This window comes from Vigna angularis, chromosome 2, assembly GCF_016808095.1.
Source record: "Vigna angularis cultivar LongXiaoDou No.4 chromosome 2, ASM1680809v1, whole genome shotgun sequence".
Classification (NCBI taxonomy): domain Eukaryota; kingdom Viridiplantae; phylum Streptophyta; class Magnoliopsida; order Fabales; family Fabaceae; genus Vigna; species Vigna angularis.
Window position 1 is genome coordinate 22,334,992 of NC_068971.1, and position 16,886 is coordinate 22,351,877.

General features: G+C 34.1%; 1 protein-coding gene across 1 annotated transcript; it reads left to right on the forward strand.

The window, feature by feature from the left end:
* The first annotated feature begins 6,370 nt into the window (after positions 1 to 6,370).
* LOC108328735 (uncharacterized) lies at positions 6,371 to 8,247 on the forward strand. The gene is made up of 2 exons (XM_017562628.2): positions 6,371 to 6,733; positions 7,112 to 8,247. The coding sequence occupies exons 1-2, from the start codon at positions 6,516 to 6,518 to the stop codon at positions 8,040 to 8,042; spliced, it is 1,149 nt and encodes a 382-aa protein (XP_017418117.1). The 5' UTR covers positions 6,371 to 6,515; the 3' UTR covers positions 8,043 to 8,247.
* Positions 8,248 to 16,886: the final 8,639 nt, after the last annotated feature.

The window sequence follows — 16,886 nt, forward strand, 5'->3', positions numbered from 1 at the left end:
TTCAGTAAATTGACTATGCTTGGTGTGTTTAATTTGAAAAGAAGGGTGGGAGTTTAGATGGAGTGAGAAGGAAACGTGGCATGATTTGGTATATATGTGTTTAACTTCTCTCTGTTCAAAGTTTTAGATTGATAAAAATAAAAAAAAATTATGATAGATAAGGAAAACAAAACTCGTATGTATATATATATATATATATATATATATATATATATATATATATATATATATATATATATATACATACTGAAAAAAAATGTGTTTGGAGTAAAGTTGTTTGGCTTTTTATTTGATGAACTTAAAGTTTCATAATCTTTAACAGGTTCTGCTACTAATAAAGTATTATATATTACTACTGAAAAAAAATGATTAACTAATTTTTTATTCCAAAATCATGTGTTTGGAGTAAAGTTGTTTGGCTTTTTATTTGATGAACTTAAAGTTTCATAATCTTTAACAGGTTCTGCTACTAATAAAGTATTATATATTACATTATGTTCTTATAATTATTTTGGTATTAATAAACGTATAATAAACGATAAAAAAATTGAAGCTATAGATTTTGGTATTAATTAAAATGTTGAAGGATTTGGAAACACTTTTACTTTCTCTTTTTATATAAGTGAGTTTTTTGGTGCAGATGTTGCAATTTGGCAGCACGGAAGGGATGAAACACTTGTTTTGTAAAAGGATGGGAAGGATTTAACAAGTCTTCAATTACTTTCCAAAATGCCACAGGTTTTACAGAGCCCGAATCAGCTGGGTCTTTTTTAAGAGAATCATATATCATTGTACTTTCCCTATAACAATGGAAATGATGCAATGGAATTAGCTTTGTCTTTGGAGAAGTTGGTTCTGAGAAACTTCAAAATGTGCATAGTGTAATGCCTTTTGAGTTGTTTTTTTATTTAGAAGTAGAATTTAAATGTTTTTCCTATTTACTGAAGTGTAAGAAGTTGTAGTGTTGTAGTGTTGTGGCAGCAAGTATCTTACGTAAAACACTACAAGTTGTAGTGTTATGGCAGCAAGTATCTTATGTAAAACACTACAAATATATTATGCAATATCATTTAATATCTCGTTTTCAACTATCCTTCTCCAGTAAAAATATCAGTGATTAGTTTGATTTGATGTCATGAAAAATTTCATAATCTAAACTAGTGGAAGGAAAATAGGGCCTCTGTGCTTCGGTAATTACAGAAGGCTTTTGCTCTTCGGTAATTACCGACGACCTTTGTCTTTCGATAATTACCGAAAGTCTTTGGCCTTCGGTAATTACCGAAGGCTTTTGCCAAGGTCGTCGGTAATGGTTAGCGACAAACGATTTATCGATGGCCAATTGGTCGTCAATAATAGGCATTATCGACGGCTTTTTTACTATTTTCAACGGACGTGGGCCGTCGATAATGCCCTTTGTTTTGGTAGTGTTTGTTGTTGTTGTTTGGTTGAACTTGTTTTTTGTTGTTGTTTGATTGAACTTGTTTGTTGTTTGTCATTGTTGTTTATTGTTGATACTATATTACACATTCATAGTTCATGCTTTACAAAATATAAAAACTGAAATTTGTTGTTTTTTTTCTTTACAAGTCTCGTAGAGTTGTAAAAAAGATCACAATTAATTAAAAATATAAAAAAATTGATTAACGTCGTTTAATGATAAAATTCGACGTTAAATTTAACGTCGAATTTTTTAAATTCGACGTCAATTTAACGTCTCCCGATATGACGTCGTTCTCAAATTTGACATGAAAAGCCCAAAATATTCGACGTTGTACGCTGTTTTTGTACTAGTGATACTCCATTCCCAACAGTTTCATTCAAAAGATTATATATAGAAGGTTTGTCATGCATAACTAAATAACAATTATATATAAATTACCAACATATATTATGTGTGTCCTTATCCAAATTTGTTTAAGTACTAGATTATAGAAATGTCTTACATGACATATAATATTGTTCTTTCCTTATAAAACCATCACTTTCTCAAATATTTCTTTCACTAAAAATTTTAATTTGTATTCCTTATAACAACTCCTTTGTTGATATGTTGGCTATTAAGTAGTCCAGAAATATTTTCCAGAAGAAAAAAATCGTTATGTGGAAAGGGGATTCCGGAAGGGATAAGTCATTGTCTAGAAAATGGATTTTTGAAGTCAGCTTTTAAAAATAATTCTAAAAACATATTTTTTGCTGAAAACAATATTTCGGAATATACTTTTTACCTGCATATAACCAACGTCAAAACACAGCAAAAAATGAAGCTCTTGCATATCATACTAAATGATTTAACAAGAAAAAATTATTGAAGAGAGTTATGAACAGAGAAAACTGTTGCGGTTAACTTTGTCCCCTTATTCAGAAAAGAGATCACTACTCATTCCCTTCTGAATGTTTCATATTGATAAACATATTTTCATTTCATTTTTGTAAATTACACATCTTCTAGATTTGAGCATATTGAAGAATATTGAGTAGTTTCCAAGAAGAGCTGCATTGATATACCAACTAATTAAAAATCAACCAGAAATTAGTAAACTAGTCATAATGAACCTGTTAGCTCTTAGTTGGACCAGAAAATTACATTCCAAAGTAAATCAGATCATGTAAGTTTATTTTAAACAATTCACATCTCCAACTTGTTTAGTCAATATAAACATTATGTTGTCATTCTGATTTATCATTTTCTGCATAAGTGAAATTAAGAAAAACAACACGCACAAAATTTCAAATTAGAATTTAAACTTAATAAATTTGTTACCATCACGCTCATAGTTTAGTGTTTACTCATTTCATTTCTATTATTTTATCAAAATTGGTATTAAGAAACTAAATGCTTTGCAACTATTATGGGTTGATGCTAACGTCTTTTTGTGGGAGATTTCTTGTTTTTTTTAGTTTTGAAATTATTGTAGACTTTAGTTTTTTACAAATTTAATAACAATCAGAAGGGAAAAGATATAACACAACCCTCCAATAAAAAATCACCATCAATATCATCAATTATTTTGTTATTAAAGTGAAAAACAAATGAATGAACAGAGCAAGAATAACAAATAGCAGTATCGCGGGTTGCAATGTGTTGGTGAGAGAGAGGATGGAGGTGAGAGAGAAACAAATGGGATAAGTAAGGAAGGTAGATTAAGGTAGATTAGTGCTAGGTGGATGTTTCTGATTTTTTTTAGTTGGGACTACTATAGGGATGACAAACACAAGGTTGGAGTGAGAAAGATGAAAGAGAAAAGGTTTAGAGGATTGAGGGATGTGGGGTGAGTAAGGATTTGGGGTTTCTTGTTTCTCTGTTTTTAGTTATGAGAATTGAAATTATCCAAATACCCTTGACCTTAAAACTTAGAATCCATAATATATGATCATATTTTTGTCTACTAAAACTCAGTACACATTACTAAAATGTACCAACTGAAAAATAGACATACGCAAGTTAGCAAACTCATATATATATATATATATATATATATATATATATATATATATATATATATATATATATATATATATATATATATATATATATATATATATATATATATATATATATATACACATACATGTACACACACATGTATACATGTACATATACACACAAAATCTTAAATTCCTACCGCTCGGTTCCACCTTACCACTCGGTTCTCCATTCCATCACTTGGGTCTACCTTTCACCGATCGGTCCAATCTTCCACCGCTTAACTATCAGATCTCAATCCTAACTACCACCGCCTCACTACTCAACCACTTCCCGTTATTTTCCTTTCTTCTGTATATATATAGGCATTGACTTATATCTTTTTGTAATAATTCCTACATTCATTAGAAATATACACGTTTTCTCTTCTTCATGGCTTTCAATACTTTTCTCTGTGAGTATGAATATGAAGACAATATTTTGCCTCTCACTATCGGGATACCTCTATGATGGTATCATAGCTCTTCCTTTGAAGAGCTCTGCTGCGCGCATCAGACTCTGGTTTCTACTTCTTCTTCTTTCGCTTTCTTGAAGATTTTTCTTCTTCTCTTTTGTATCTTCACCCCAGCTAGAGTCCAGCCACCTCCTTGGTCTCACCCCTTCTTGATTCAACCAATTATCACGCATGGAGCAAATCCATGGAGAATGTGTTGAGTGCAAAGAACAAATCTCAATTCATCGATGGAACTGTTGAAGAGCCACCTCGTGGAGATTCCTCTCACAATGCCTGGAAAAGATACAACAACATGGTGGTTTCTTGATTGGTCCACTCGGTGTCACCAGAAATCAGGCATAGCATTCTTTGGATAGAAGATGGCAATTTGGAAAGATCTCAAATCAAGATTCTTCCAGGGAGATTTGTTGCGCATCTCCGAACTGCAAAAAGACGTCTCTTCCCTAAAGCAAGGAACATCCATCGTCAGTGAGTTTTATACTAAATTGTGTATCATATGGGATGATGAGCTGGAGAATTTTCGCCCTGATCCAACATGCACATGTGACGTCCAGTGTTCCTGCAAAATGTTAAGAATTTATTATGTTAAGAATTTAAATTTATATTTAAGAAAATCTTAATACTTTTATGTAGTCAGTGTGTTTGTGTCTGATGTAAGTATCACATGGCAGTTTTCATGGAGTTTTCTACTTAACGACATTGCTGATAGTTAAGGTGGAGAAGAGGAGGAAGAAACAATACTTTATTGAGGAAGGTGAGTACAGAGAAAAAAGCAATGGAAGAAATAAAATATAAAGAAAGATAGAAAAAAATATTCTAGACCATTCGATTAAAAAGGAAAATATCTTATGGTTCACAAATTATCTTCCACGATTGGGGCTTTCCCATTTTTTTTCAATTATACCTCTAATTTAACGTTTAATGAATTTACATAATGTATTTATTTTGATATAAAAATAAAAAGGTAAAAAAATATAATTATTTTATTAGGATTAAAAGTATTTATCGAATTCTTTTTATTTCTACTTAAAAACATTAAAAGAGAAAAACAAATATAGAGATAATAGCAATCTTAATTTAAATTACTATATATATTTAATCTTTTACATTTTTATGTTGTCATTCTATCCCATTTGAATGTAACATTAAAAGTCATAAGTTTGCATATTTATTTTCATATATTTAGTTCTAAATGAAACAAAAGTAATTAATGGCTACACGGCATGAAAATCTTTGTCAATCGAATGCATTTTCTATCATAAGGAGTAAATTAGATAGGAAATGACAAAATAATAATCTCTCTACAAACAAATATATACACTATTTGATTTGTCTACATCTATGTAATACTTAAAAAAATCTAATATATCTATTTCTTTAATTAATGCTTCTTAAATTATTAAGTAGGTGTAAAACAAAAAATAGAATATCCATGTATCATTACCCAGTTGTAGTAATAATAAGACGCCACTTATCTATATTAATAAATATAGAGCATATATATTTTATAAGCATTTTTTTAAGTATATCAAACATTGTGAAAACTGTTTTGGGTTGTAACTATTGTAATACCTACAAATTAGTTGTGATCATTATTTTTTGTCCGTGTTTTCTCTATGAAATATAAAATAAAACATTACTTAACACTAGTCCCTTTGTTTATGGCTATAATAAAGTTGTGAAGGCTGTATTATGAAGAGATCGATTACAAGAGGATCATCCCGCAAAGTTGGGAGAGATGTGCTTCCCCATGAAATTCGTTTTTCTATCCAAAACCCAACATTCTCTTCCACAACACACTCTCTTCTTTATCTCTCCCCTTCACACCATGCATCCCAATTTGCAATTTTACTCAACATACAATACAAGGTCACAAATCATAACACCCATTACAGCTACAACGACATCATCAACAACATTACTGCATTCTTTATCATCACAAAAGCAATGACATTGTGAGTCCCTCCCCCACCATCACCACCACCACCACCCTTTCTAATGAATCCTTTCTTAATTTCTCATTTCTAATCACTTTTTCATTCACCTATATATCATTCTGTTCCTCTTCATATTACTCACTGTTTTTCATTTGCAGGAATAAACTAATCAATTAATTCACACATAGCACTGTTTGTATAGAGCTGCGTCCTCTCTCTCTCAATTTGCACGGGGACCAATCCAAGGTTTATTCTCTCTCTGTTTTTTTTTTCATTACAATGTGCCCTGCCCAGAAAACGATTGATCATACAAAAAAAACGTTTCTATGCTGTTTCGTTTTGTCTTTCTTTCATTTTCCATGAAAAAGACTGTTTTACGGAGAAAAAAATGTTGACACATTACCCATCTAAGCACCATTAAACAGAAAGTTGCATTTCTCTGGAGATGGAATAGAACCCTAAAAATGTAAATCCAATATGCATGCATTAAGAATGCGAAGTTTCTCCTTCCACTATAATTAATAAGTATGGAAGAGTAGATGCGTACCTGAATCAAATTGAAGCATAGGTGTTTGTGTTATTGTTTGATAGAATTCGTAACGAACAAAATTGTGTGTTAGTGGGAAACATATTTGTGTGCATGTGTGTGATAGAAGGTCGCCGGAGGGTAACACTACATGAAGAAATGTCAGCTTCCGATAGCAGCCGAGCCCGTGTGCTAGCCGGCTTGACCCTCGACGACGTGTTAGCGAACCAGAAGAGACCTTCCTCGACGCCGCCCAGGGAACCACCACCGCCCAAGAACCGAACCCTTCTTGACATCATCAAAGACGACGAGTCCAACAAAAAGGATCGCAGGTATATATTAAAGCTCCTTAGCTTTAAAAAATTTTCTTCATCTAAGTATATTTTCTTAATTTGTTTAAGAAATTATATACTTAAAATTTTTAATTTGTCTATGATCTAAATTCATTTCATTCTCTTGGAGAAATTTGTTTCTGTTATGATGGTACGAGAGAGGGGCCTTAATTTTAAAATACTTAAATTTGTCTTAAAATGTTAAGACTCTATAATTAATAAATAACAATGTGTTTGGATAATTTTTTATTAATATTTATAGGAATAGAAAATAAAATAGTTGTTTTCAAAAATTAAAAATAAACTTATGTGTGAGCTAATGTATATGGATTTTTCTTCAAAAACTAGTTCTTAAAAAAAAAAAAACTGTAATTGCAGATCTTGGAAAGCCTTCAAGGACAAGCTTAGGCTAAAGCGCGCAGGGTCTGCCTGGATATCGACAATTCATATCCCTACTTCGGATGTTCCTATTCCTAACCCGAATAGTAGAATCTTTACCCAGTTTGGTCGCCGTAACTCGGTCCGATTCCCCACTCAGACTACAACTCCGACTCAGTCTCTGACTCAGACTCCAACTCCGACTCAGACTCCATCTCCAACTCAGTCCGACTCGGACATGTCATCGCACTACATGACTCACCAGGTCGAGGACCTCAACCCCGCCACCGAAGACTCCGGTCCTCCGGCCACCGCACCCCGGGCAATCCGCCCCACGTTTAGCCGCCGCGGCTCCACCCGCTTCACCGGCGAAACCGCCGACAACAACACCGCCGGGACCCTGCGGCCGCAGCTCTCGTTGCGGAGTTCGGCCAACATGCCGACGGCGGAGCCGTACCGGCGGGGGAGGGTGGTGACCTTCCGCGACAGCTTCGACGACGAGGATGGGGAGGAGGACGGGGAGAAGCCGGGGGAGGGGAGGGCGCTGTCAGCGAGGGAGGCGGTTGCGGCGCAGGAGGCGTCGGAAGCGGCGGCGCAGGAGGCGGAGGCGGAGGAGGAGCAGGCGCCGGTGATGATGTCGCTGATGGACTTGTTAGAGGAGACTGACAGGGAAATGGGGCTTGAAGGATCAAGGTATATATTGAGTGATGAGGAGGATTTTGATGAGGATGCAGATGATGATGGTGAAGATGGAGATGGAGGGGGTTCCATGGAGCACACTTGCTGTATTTGCATGGTCAGGCATAAGGCTGCTTCTATTATACCATGTGGCCACACTTTCTGCAGGATGTGTTCAAGGGAGCTTATGGTTAGTAGAGGGAATTGTCCACTCTGCAACAATTTCATTTTGGAGATTCTTGAAATTTTTTAACTTTTCTTTTTAATAATTTCGAACAATTTGTTGATTTTCTTTTTCTTTTTTTAACTTTTTTCTGTTAATTTTTCTGATTTATTGTTAATGTTGTTAATTTTGTTGTTATTATTATTATTATTTTGTCTGTTTCTCCCCTTTTGAGGTGTGAATTGCAGTGCTCACCTTATTTCTTTCCATGCGTAGAGATGAAGTTTTTTTATAGTTTGTTGCTTTCCATGCGTAGAGATGAAGTTTTTTTATAGTTTGTTGCTGTGCTTCACTGGATCATATTTTTTCTTCTGTATACGATAGAACATATGTAATCTCTGAGATTTTGTTAATGTAATTTTTCCCATTAGAGTCAAGTAATTTATCATACAGAAGAATTTCTATATTCTAAAAGTCTTGCTTTTTCCATTCATGAATGGAGCTGAAGATTTGCCATTGATTTATGATCCTGACTTGCTTATATTGCTTATATATTTTTAAATCCCATAAGTGATGAGAATGGAGATTGGAAAAGACATTTGACCTCAACTTTCTTGTAAGGTTTCTATACAAGGACTAGATTGCTTTTTGTTACCAACCTTTCCACGTTATATATTGGCAATATTTCCAAACGTTAGGAACATATATATCATCATTGCTAGAGCTGTAGCCTGCAGGGAATTCAAATATCTGAACTTCAAAATCCAATAAAAGTAATTCAACAATTCTAATTCAAATTTAACTCCCATTTGTTTAGATTATATTGCATTTCAGTCGAGTGTGCATAGTATTAGCAGCATGACATTGCAACCCCCTATTGGATCAAGGTTGAAATGGGAATTTGAACAGAGTTTGAAATTTTTTCACAAATAATACTTAAAAAAAGAATTTGAAAATTTTTCACAAATAATACTAGACTTTGTTTGTAAGAATTAAACTGTATGTACACAGGTTTAAATACCTAATGATTTTTTAAAACATTTAAAAATACAATAAAAGATAACATATCAAAACTCATTTTTATACCGATTCACTTAATTTGAGTTTTTTTTTTCTTTTAACCATTCTTAGAGAGTTTTATTAACTTTAACAATTTATCCCGAGTTAAACAAATTAAGTATTTTAAATCACTATTGATTATCCAAAATAACAATGTGTTTTTAAAACAAGTACAGATGAAAAGTTTTCTTATAGAGGATATGATCGATACACAATGTAGATATGAAAAGATCTGTTACAAAGATATTTTCTTAAAGTTAGATGACACACTATCAAAAACAAAGAATTTTGATAGAATAAGAGTATGTGTAATTAATTCCTTGTTTTCTTCTTCATGCGGTCTTCAATCTATAAGCAATTTCAAAAAAAAATGGTTACTCTGGACCATTGACTTTGAGAGAGTTGTTTTAGTCTTTAATTAGTTGTCAAATGCTATTGTGCTTTTACAAATGATATCGATGTACGAAATGGTAAAAAAACATTGAAGAAACATTCCTGAAATGTCTTTATATCTCTTAACATTCTACTAAATAAAGCATTTGTCCTTAAAGGAATTGCACAAATAAAAAGAGATATTATGCAACAAACAAAAAATTATATTCGTACATTAGATCTAAAACATTAGATGTTTAGTATAATGTTTAGCGTAATCAGTGTATTATAACGTTTAGTATAATTTGTTTATCATATTATTTAAAGTGGTTTGTTTTCTATATGGTTTAAGATATTATTGTAGAGTTATCCTAAACAATCTTTTAAATAGACATTGTTTCAAAATAAAGAATCTTTAAAAATATTGTCTTAACAAAAATACCTATGCATTTTTTGTTGTAGAAGATGACAATAAAAGAACAAAGATCGTGAACATAGGATTTTTCGTCCTTAAGGACTTATCCGCAGTATTGCGCAAGCCCCCAAGATACAACAAGAACTTCTCATAATTTCTGAGGATCACAAAACTAGCAAGGATCTCTAAAAAGAGTATAAAATAAACCCAGAATAATTTTAGAAAAAGAAGAAAAGAGAAAGAATGAAACTAATAGAAGAGAGAATGAGAGAAGAGTGGTTTCTAATGATATATTTTGGAGTAAATGAAGTGCTCTATTTATAGAGCATGAAAAGGAGTAATTCAAGGGAAAAAAATCTTGAGGAAGAAGCTTCCCGAAACTAATTGCGTGCCTTACGAATGAGCGAAACCACTCTTTGAACATGGATGATCCCGAGCGAGACTTGCGGATGAGTGGTTTTGACCACTTGGAGTTGCAACATTCCAACGTTTCTTGTGGAACATGAACAACCAAACCAGCTTAGATATTTTTCAATATTAGTATAACGACACTATAGCACTCCTTTTTATAACAATCGCCCACATATTTTTCAATATATATATATATATATATATATATATATATATATATATATATATATATATATATATATATATATATACACACATACACATAAAAGATGAAAAAGACAGAAGAGAAATTATCCTGGGTTTCATAAGATGTAATGCATCAGAGCTGATATAGAAAGCTATATGAACCAGTCCTAGATAAGAAACTTAACACACAATGTAGTTGGTATAACAAGCCATATGAACTAAGGACACTTGACATGTATTAGAGGTTTATCAATCACAATACACCCCCACAATCCTTGTTGTTAGCGTTGTATTATGCTTACTAGGTCATGCACGTGCCCAGTATTCATGAGTACTCTAGAGATCATGCTAAGATCTCATGCAAGTGACACCACTTGACACTCATATAGGTGATTTCATCAAGTGTATGCTGCAAATCATACATCACCCGTAAGGGACATGAAGATCATTAAAAACTTTGTTTAATTATAAAGTTTAACCTCTCAGTAATGTAGTCTCTAGCACTTTCACACACACAATAGGAATGGACATATTTGATTTAAAATCAAATTAGTGATATTAGAATTAACAAGTGACTTGTTTTTTCCATTATGAACTTTATTCATGGGATCTCCAATCACAAAGGTTGGGTTACCATCACTTGTTTGTTAGTTAGTGGCTTAAGTCTCGTTTCCCTCGATTTTCTAAGATCATATTTCTTCCCAAGGGTTTTGTCAGAGGATCTGCTAGATTCCATTTCGACTTCATATAGCCAATGGAAATAGTTTCACTCTTTAGTAGCTACTTCACCAAATTGTGTCTCAATTGTATATATCTACACTTTAGTTATAGCTATTGTCGATTGGCAATCACAGTGTATTGACATTGATGGGGTTGGTTTCATTCCTAGTGGAATGTTTGCTAAGAAGTTTTTCAACCACTCAGTCTCACTATCAATCATCTCAAAAGCGACAAACTCATATTTCATTGTTGATCTTGCAATAATTGTTTGTCTGACTGATCTCCATATAATCGCATCACGTCCAAGTGTGAATACATAACCACTAGTAGATTTTGTGTCATTTGAATATCAGAGATCTAGTTAGCATCACTATACCCTTCTGGTACAGCGGAAAGTCCAGTATATTCAATGGCAAAATTCATTGAACCTCTTAAGTATCTCATAAGCTTGGAAAGTACATTCCAATGTTCTTGATTTGGACATTGAGTGTACCTACTCGGTCTACCTACTACATAAGCAATATATGATCTAGAAAAGCTCATCAAGTGTAGTAATCTCCCAATTATCTAGGCAAATTGAGGTTGACATATAAATTCTCCTCTATTTTTTATTAATTTAGAGTTAGCATCATAAAAGGTACTCACAAGCTTGAAATCATAATATCCAAACTTCTTAAGAAGTTTCTCAATGTATTGTTCTTGGGATAGAAATGTATTATCTCCCTTCCTTATGATTCTAACACCTAAAATTACATTGGCTTCTTCACTCATGTTTTTCATTTCAAAGTTCGATCCTAGAAACAGTTTAGTTCTAGCAACAATTTCATTGAATGTACCATAAATTAACATGTAATCCACATACAAACATATAATGACAAAATCACCATTTTCAAATTTAGAGTACACACAATTATCAGCATCATTAGGTTAAAAACCATCACATAGCAATACATTATCAAGTTTTTCATGCCATTGTTTTGGTGCTTGTTTCAACCCATACAAAGATTTTTAAAGTTTACATACTTTATTCGCTTGACCAGGTACAACACACCCTTAAGGTTGAGTCATATAAATGTCCTCCTCCAAATCACCATTCAAAAAGGCAATTTTATCATCCATTTGGTGTATCATTAGCATATGGATGGCTGCAAAGACTAACAATACTCGAATAGATGAAATTCTAGTCATAAGGGGTAAAAGTGCCAAAATAATCTATATTGGGTTTTTGAGTAAAACATTTTGCTACTAACCTTGACTTATATTTCTCTATAGATCAATCAGAATGATACTTTTTCTTAAAGATTCATTTACAACCAATGGATTTTGCTTCTTTAGGCAAATCTACTAAGGTCCAAGTATATTTTTTCTGAATTGATTTAATTTCAGTCTTAATGGCTTTATCCCATTGTTTTGCATCAGGAGCATTAATAGCTTCTACAAAGCTACTTAGATGATTATCAACTAGATAGGTATAGAAATCATTATCAAATGAAGCTATCAAATTAATACTACTTTTCAAGGCAACTTCAGTATTGCCAAGTAGTATTCAAGAAGGTAGATAGGGCTAAAGTAACCCTGAGTCGTCTCCTAACGAACACGGAATTGCTTTTGAATATCTGACTCTTACGAATGCTATGCAATGCTTATGGATAAAAGTAATATTTGGAAAGAACAAATAAGAAACTTAAAAACAATTACGATGAAATAGGCTAATTCCACTGCTTTTCCAAGATAGATTCATCATCGGTTATTCACGGATAATTGTTCAATTAATTATTGTTTAAGTTTCAAATTAGTTAAAGTACATTCTTAATTAATTTGAGGGCAATCATGCATTTAACCAAAGTAAATTCTCAATCAAATGCAAAACCATTCTAGATTATTCACAATGAATTCAACCAAAGTACATTCTCAATCAAATTCTATTGTGTTTAATCATGTCTATTCTTAAATCTCCTAACCAAGTTAAAAGTTAATCAATCAAAGTAAATTCTCAATTAATTATAGTTGAAATTATTACTACCAACCAAAGTACATTCTCAATTGATAGTAAAAACCATTTAATCATATGAAAGTTCCTAAATTAAATCAAAGTAGATTCTCAATTAAACCTAGAAACCCTAGAACTCATATAATCAATATGCATGTAGATTCAAACACATTATGATGCAAAAATCTTTACTTTTAACAAGATAGAGAGATGAAAGACATAGAGAGAGAACAACTTAAATCAATAACCAAAGTAAACAATTGCATTAACTCAATCTAACCTCAGAATCCATAATGGAATTACAACAGAATAGCCATAGATGTTTAGCTCTTCATGAATGGAGTTGAATACAAGATGAAAGAAAAGAGAGAGAGAAGTGGTGAATGAATTAAGTGAAGTCCCTTTTCTGCCTCCCCTGGGTCTCTTAATATAGGGCTTGCTTGGGCTTGGACTCTAAATATTCAATTGAAAGAATCTTTTATCTCATATCTTCCAAATAACTAAAAGATTTAGATAATTATAACATTATTTGGAAGATATTTTCTGTTAATATTCTCAAATTAAATTAATTTAACAACTGAATTTTATCTTTTAGCTTTTTTGACTTTCCAAAATTGCATAAATGCCCTGAAATTTCTTTTATCTACACTTTAGCCCCTTCAGAATTCTTCAAAATTGCACCAGAAACCCTTGTTGACCAGCTTTGACCAGAGGAGACCCAGCTTGCACGCACCAATCAGGGCTTCACACGTGGCTGCCATCTTCCTTCCCTAATTAGGGTTTCAGATTGGGAAAAGGGCTTCCCCCTTTGTCGTCTGCCTGCGCCGCGATTTGGAGATGGTGCACAGATTAACCCGCGTAACGGCCTTCTCAGTGGTGATGATACTTCTGTCTCTGGGTTTTCTGAATGCAGGTCTGGCTTTGATGCAGGTTCCATGGTGTTACGGTGGTGCGAGAATGGAGAAGATGAACGGTGGTGATGGTTGATGGTGTTTATGTGCGTGAGGCAGACGGGTTTCGCGATGGCGAGGAAGATGGTGGGGATGACGGTCTAGGGTTCGATTGTGCAACCTGGGAATCGCATTTGATGGTGGCGCGACATGGAGAAGCTGTGGTGAAGATGATGGATGGTGGCGAAGGTCGCGGTGGCTGGTGCGTGTTCGATGGTTTGTGCGTGAGAAGAGTGGTGTCGCGACGGCTGGCGTGGAGGAGGTGCTCGCGGACGATGGAAGCGGAGAACACGCGTCTGGTCTCGCGATGGCGGCAGCTTCACAACGGCGAGACTGGTTTTTTGGATCTGCGGCATGGTGGCAAACTCGCGGTCTGGGGAAGGTGGTGCGACATGGTGGTTGCCTCTCGCGAGGAAGAAGAAAGGTTGCGCGATGAAGGAGAAAGTGCTCTCGTGGTGGTCATGGTGGCGCTGCTGGCGGCGCATGGTTGCGGCAAGATGGTGACCAACGGTGGTTAGGTGGTTGTCCGGTGACAGAGCGATGGTGCTGAGGTTGGCGGCGGAGCGGCGCGGCGGCAGTTAACGGCTAGGGTTGGGAATTAGGGTTTCTTTGTTAGAGAAGATGATGATGTGGCAAGGGAGGTGATGTGGCGGCATGTGGTTGGCTAGATCTGTGTGGGGAGGATTTGGACAAGTGGCATGATCTGGTGGAGTCTAGCTTAGGAGGGGTATGGGTAGGGAAATTTAGGAGGTGTATTTAGAATAGGGTTACTGTTTGGCTTAGTATTGAGCCTGTTTAAGAGAAGAGGGGTGTATATAGGGAAATTGGGAGGTGCAAGGGTAAAAGTTGTCTGTTTGGCCCATATGTACATTATTTTCCAAATAAAATCTGATTTTGGGCCTTGAATTGCCATTTGGATCAATAGAACTTATAATTTCAGCTGCACAAATAAACGTAAGAACATCCAAAAATATTTTATGCGTTAAAACTCACTTTTTATGTCTCTTTAATTCCCAAACCCAACAATTCCAATCATCACAAATTCACTTAAAATCAATCATTTAAGCACAATTATCCTATCAAAAATTTGAATTTTAAAGCATAAATGTGGGCATAAATATGCACTCATCACCTTCCTATATCTTTTACTTCTTCTTAATTCCTCACACAAGGCATCACTATTATTATTATTTACAGGTTAAGACGTCTCACTAACCTTTAAAGGAAAAACATGTTCAAAAACCTTTCAAGTATATCACTTTTAAGAACTAGAAACCTATAGGCAACACTATGTTCAGCATAGCCTTAGAACATGCAATCAGAGAGGTTTTAGAGCTTACTTTCCTTTTCTTAGGATCGGGTAACATCACCTTAGCTAGGCACTCCCATACTTTTATATATTTAAGGTTAGGTTAGGTTAATAACCTCTCCATAGCTCATAAGGAGTTCTACCAGTTTTCTTATGAGGTATTTTATTTTGTAAAAAATACACAGTAAGCAAGGCTTCTCCCCAAAGGTTATCAGGTGCACTAGAACTAATAAGCATCACATTCATCATCTCCTTAAGAGTCTTATTCTTTCTCTCAGCTACTCCATTAGGCTCAGGTGAATATGGTGAGGTTACTTCATGGATCTTACCTTCTTTAACACAAAAGTCATTAAATAACACATACTCATCACCTCTATCTGATCTAATCCTCTTAATTTTCTTATTCAATTGATTTTCTACTTCTGCTTTATAGGTTAGAAACACATTAAAGGCTTCATCTTTATGTTTGATTAAATACACTTTAGTGTATCTAAAATAATTATATATAAAAGTTACGAAATAACTTTTACCTCCTCTAGATATGGTTTGTATTAAATGAGTTAGATCACTATGAATTAGCCCTAAGAATTCAATTTGGCAATCTACAGAATAACATGTTTTCTTGGTTATTTTAGATTCTATACATATATCACATTTACTACTTTGTTTATCATGCATATTAATTAATCCTAGTCCTTATAATTTCATAACATACGAAGAATTCAAATTTCCTAATCTAGCATGTCATATATCATATGAGTCAACAATATAAGCAGAAGAAGATGATTCATTAATATTTTAAAAAATGTTAAGTACAAAGAGACCTTGACCACAATATCTCTTCTCCACAAAAACATTATTTTTTGTCATTATAATTTTGTCAGACTCAAATGACACTTTAACCCCCACTTTTCCTAGTAGTGCTATAGAGATTAAATTAACTCTTATTGATTGTACATGTAGCACATTACTCAAGGCCAGAGTTTTTCTAGATGTGAGTTTGAGAATAACTTTCCTTTTTCCCAGAACAGGAATGGTCTTGGAATCACCAAGGTAAACGTGTTATTTTTCATCCCCTACACTAGTGTAAGAGGTAAAAACACTTTTGTTTGCACAGATATGCCTGGTAGCACCAGAGTCTCACCCACTTGCTTACATTGGTTATTAGATTTACTTGAGAAATAACCGCGGCAATAATGTCATCTCCTTCTGTTATATTTTCCTTATGATGATTGTCGTTTCTTGCTCTACGCCTGCACTATGGTGCATAATGGCCCAACTTCCCACAGACGAAGCAATTTCCTTTCTTCTTAAAGGTGGAGTTAGATGCGTTGGGGCGAGACTTTCGAAAATAATTTTTCCCATTGCGATTAGGTTTATGTTCGTACCTTTTTGGAGCAGGTCTGTCTTTTACCATGTTTGGCCCTCACAACAACACACTCTTTCATGTTGGTATCTTTAATAATTATGTTAGTGATCAGCTCTAAAAGTGACATTTGCTTGTGTCTGTGTTTCAGTTGTT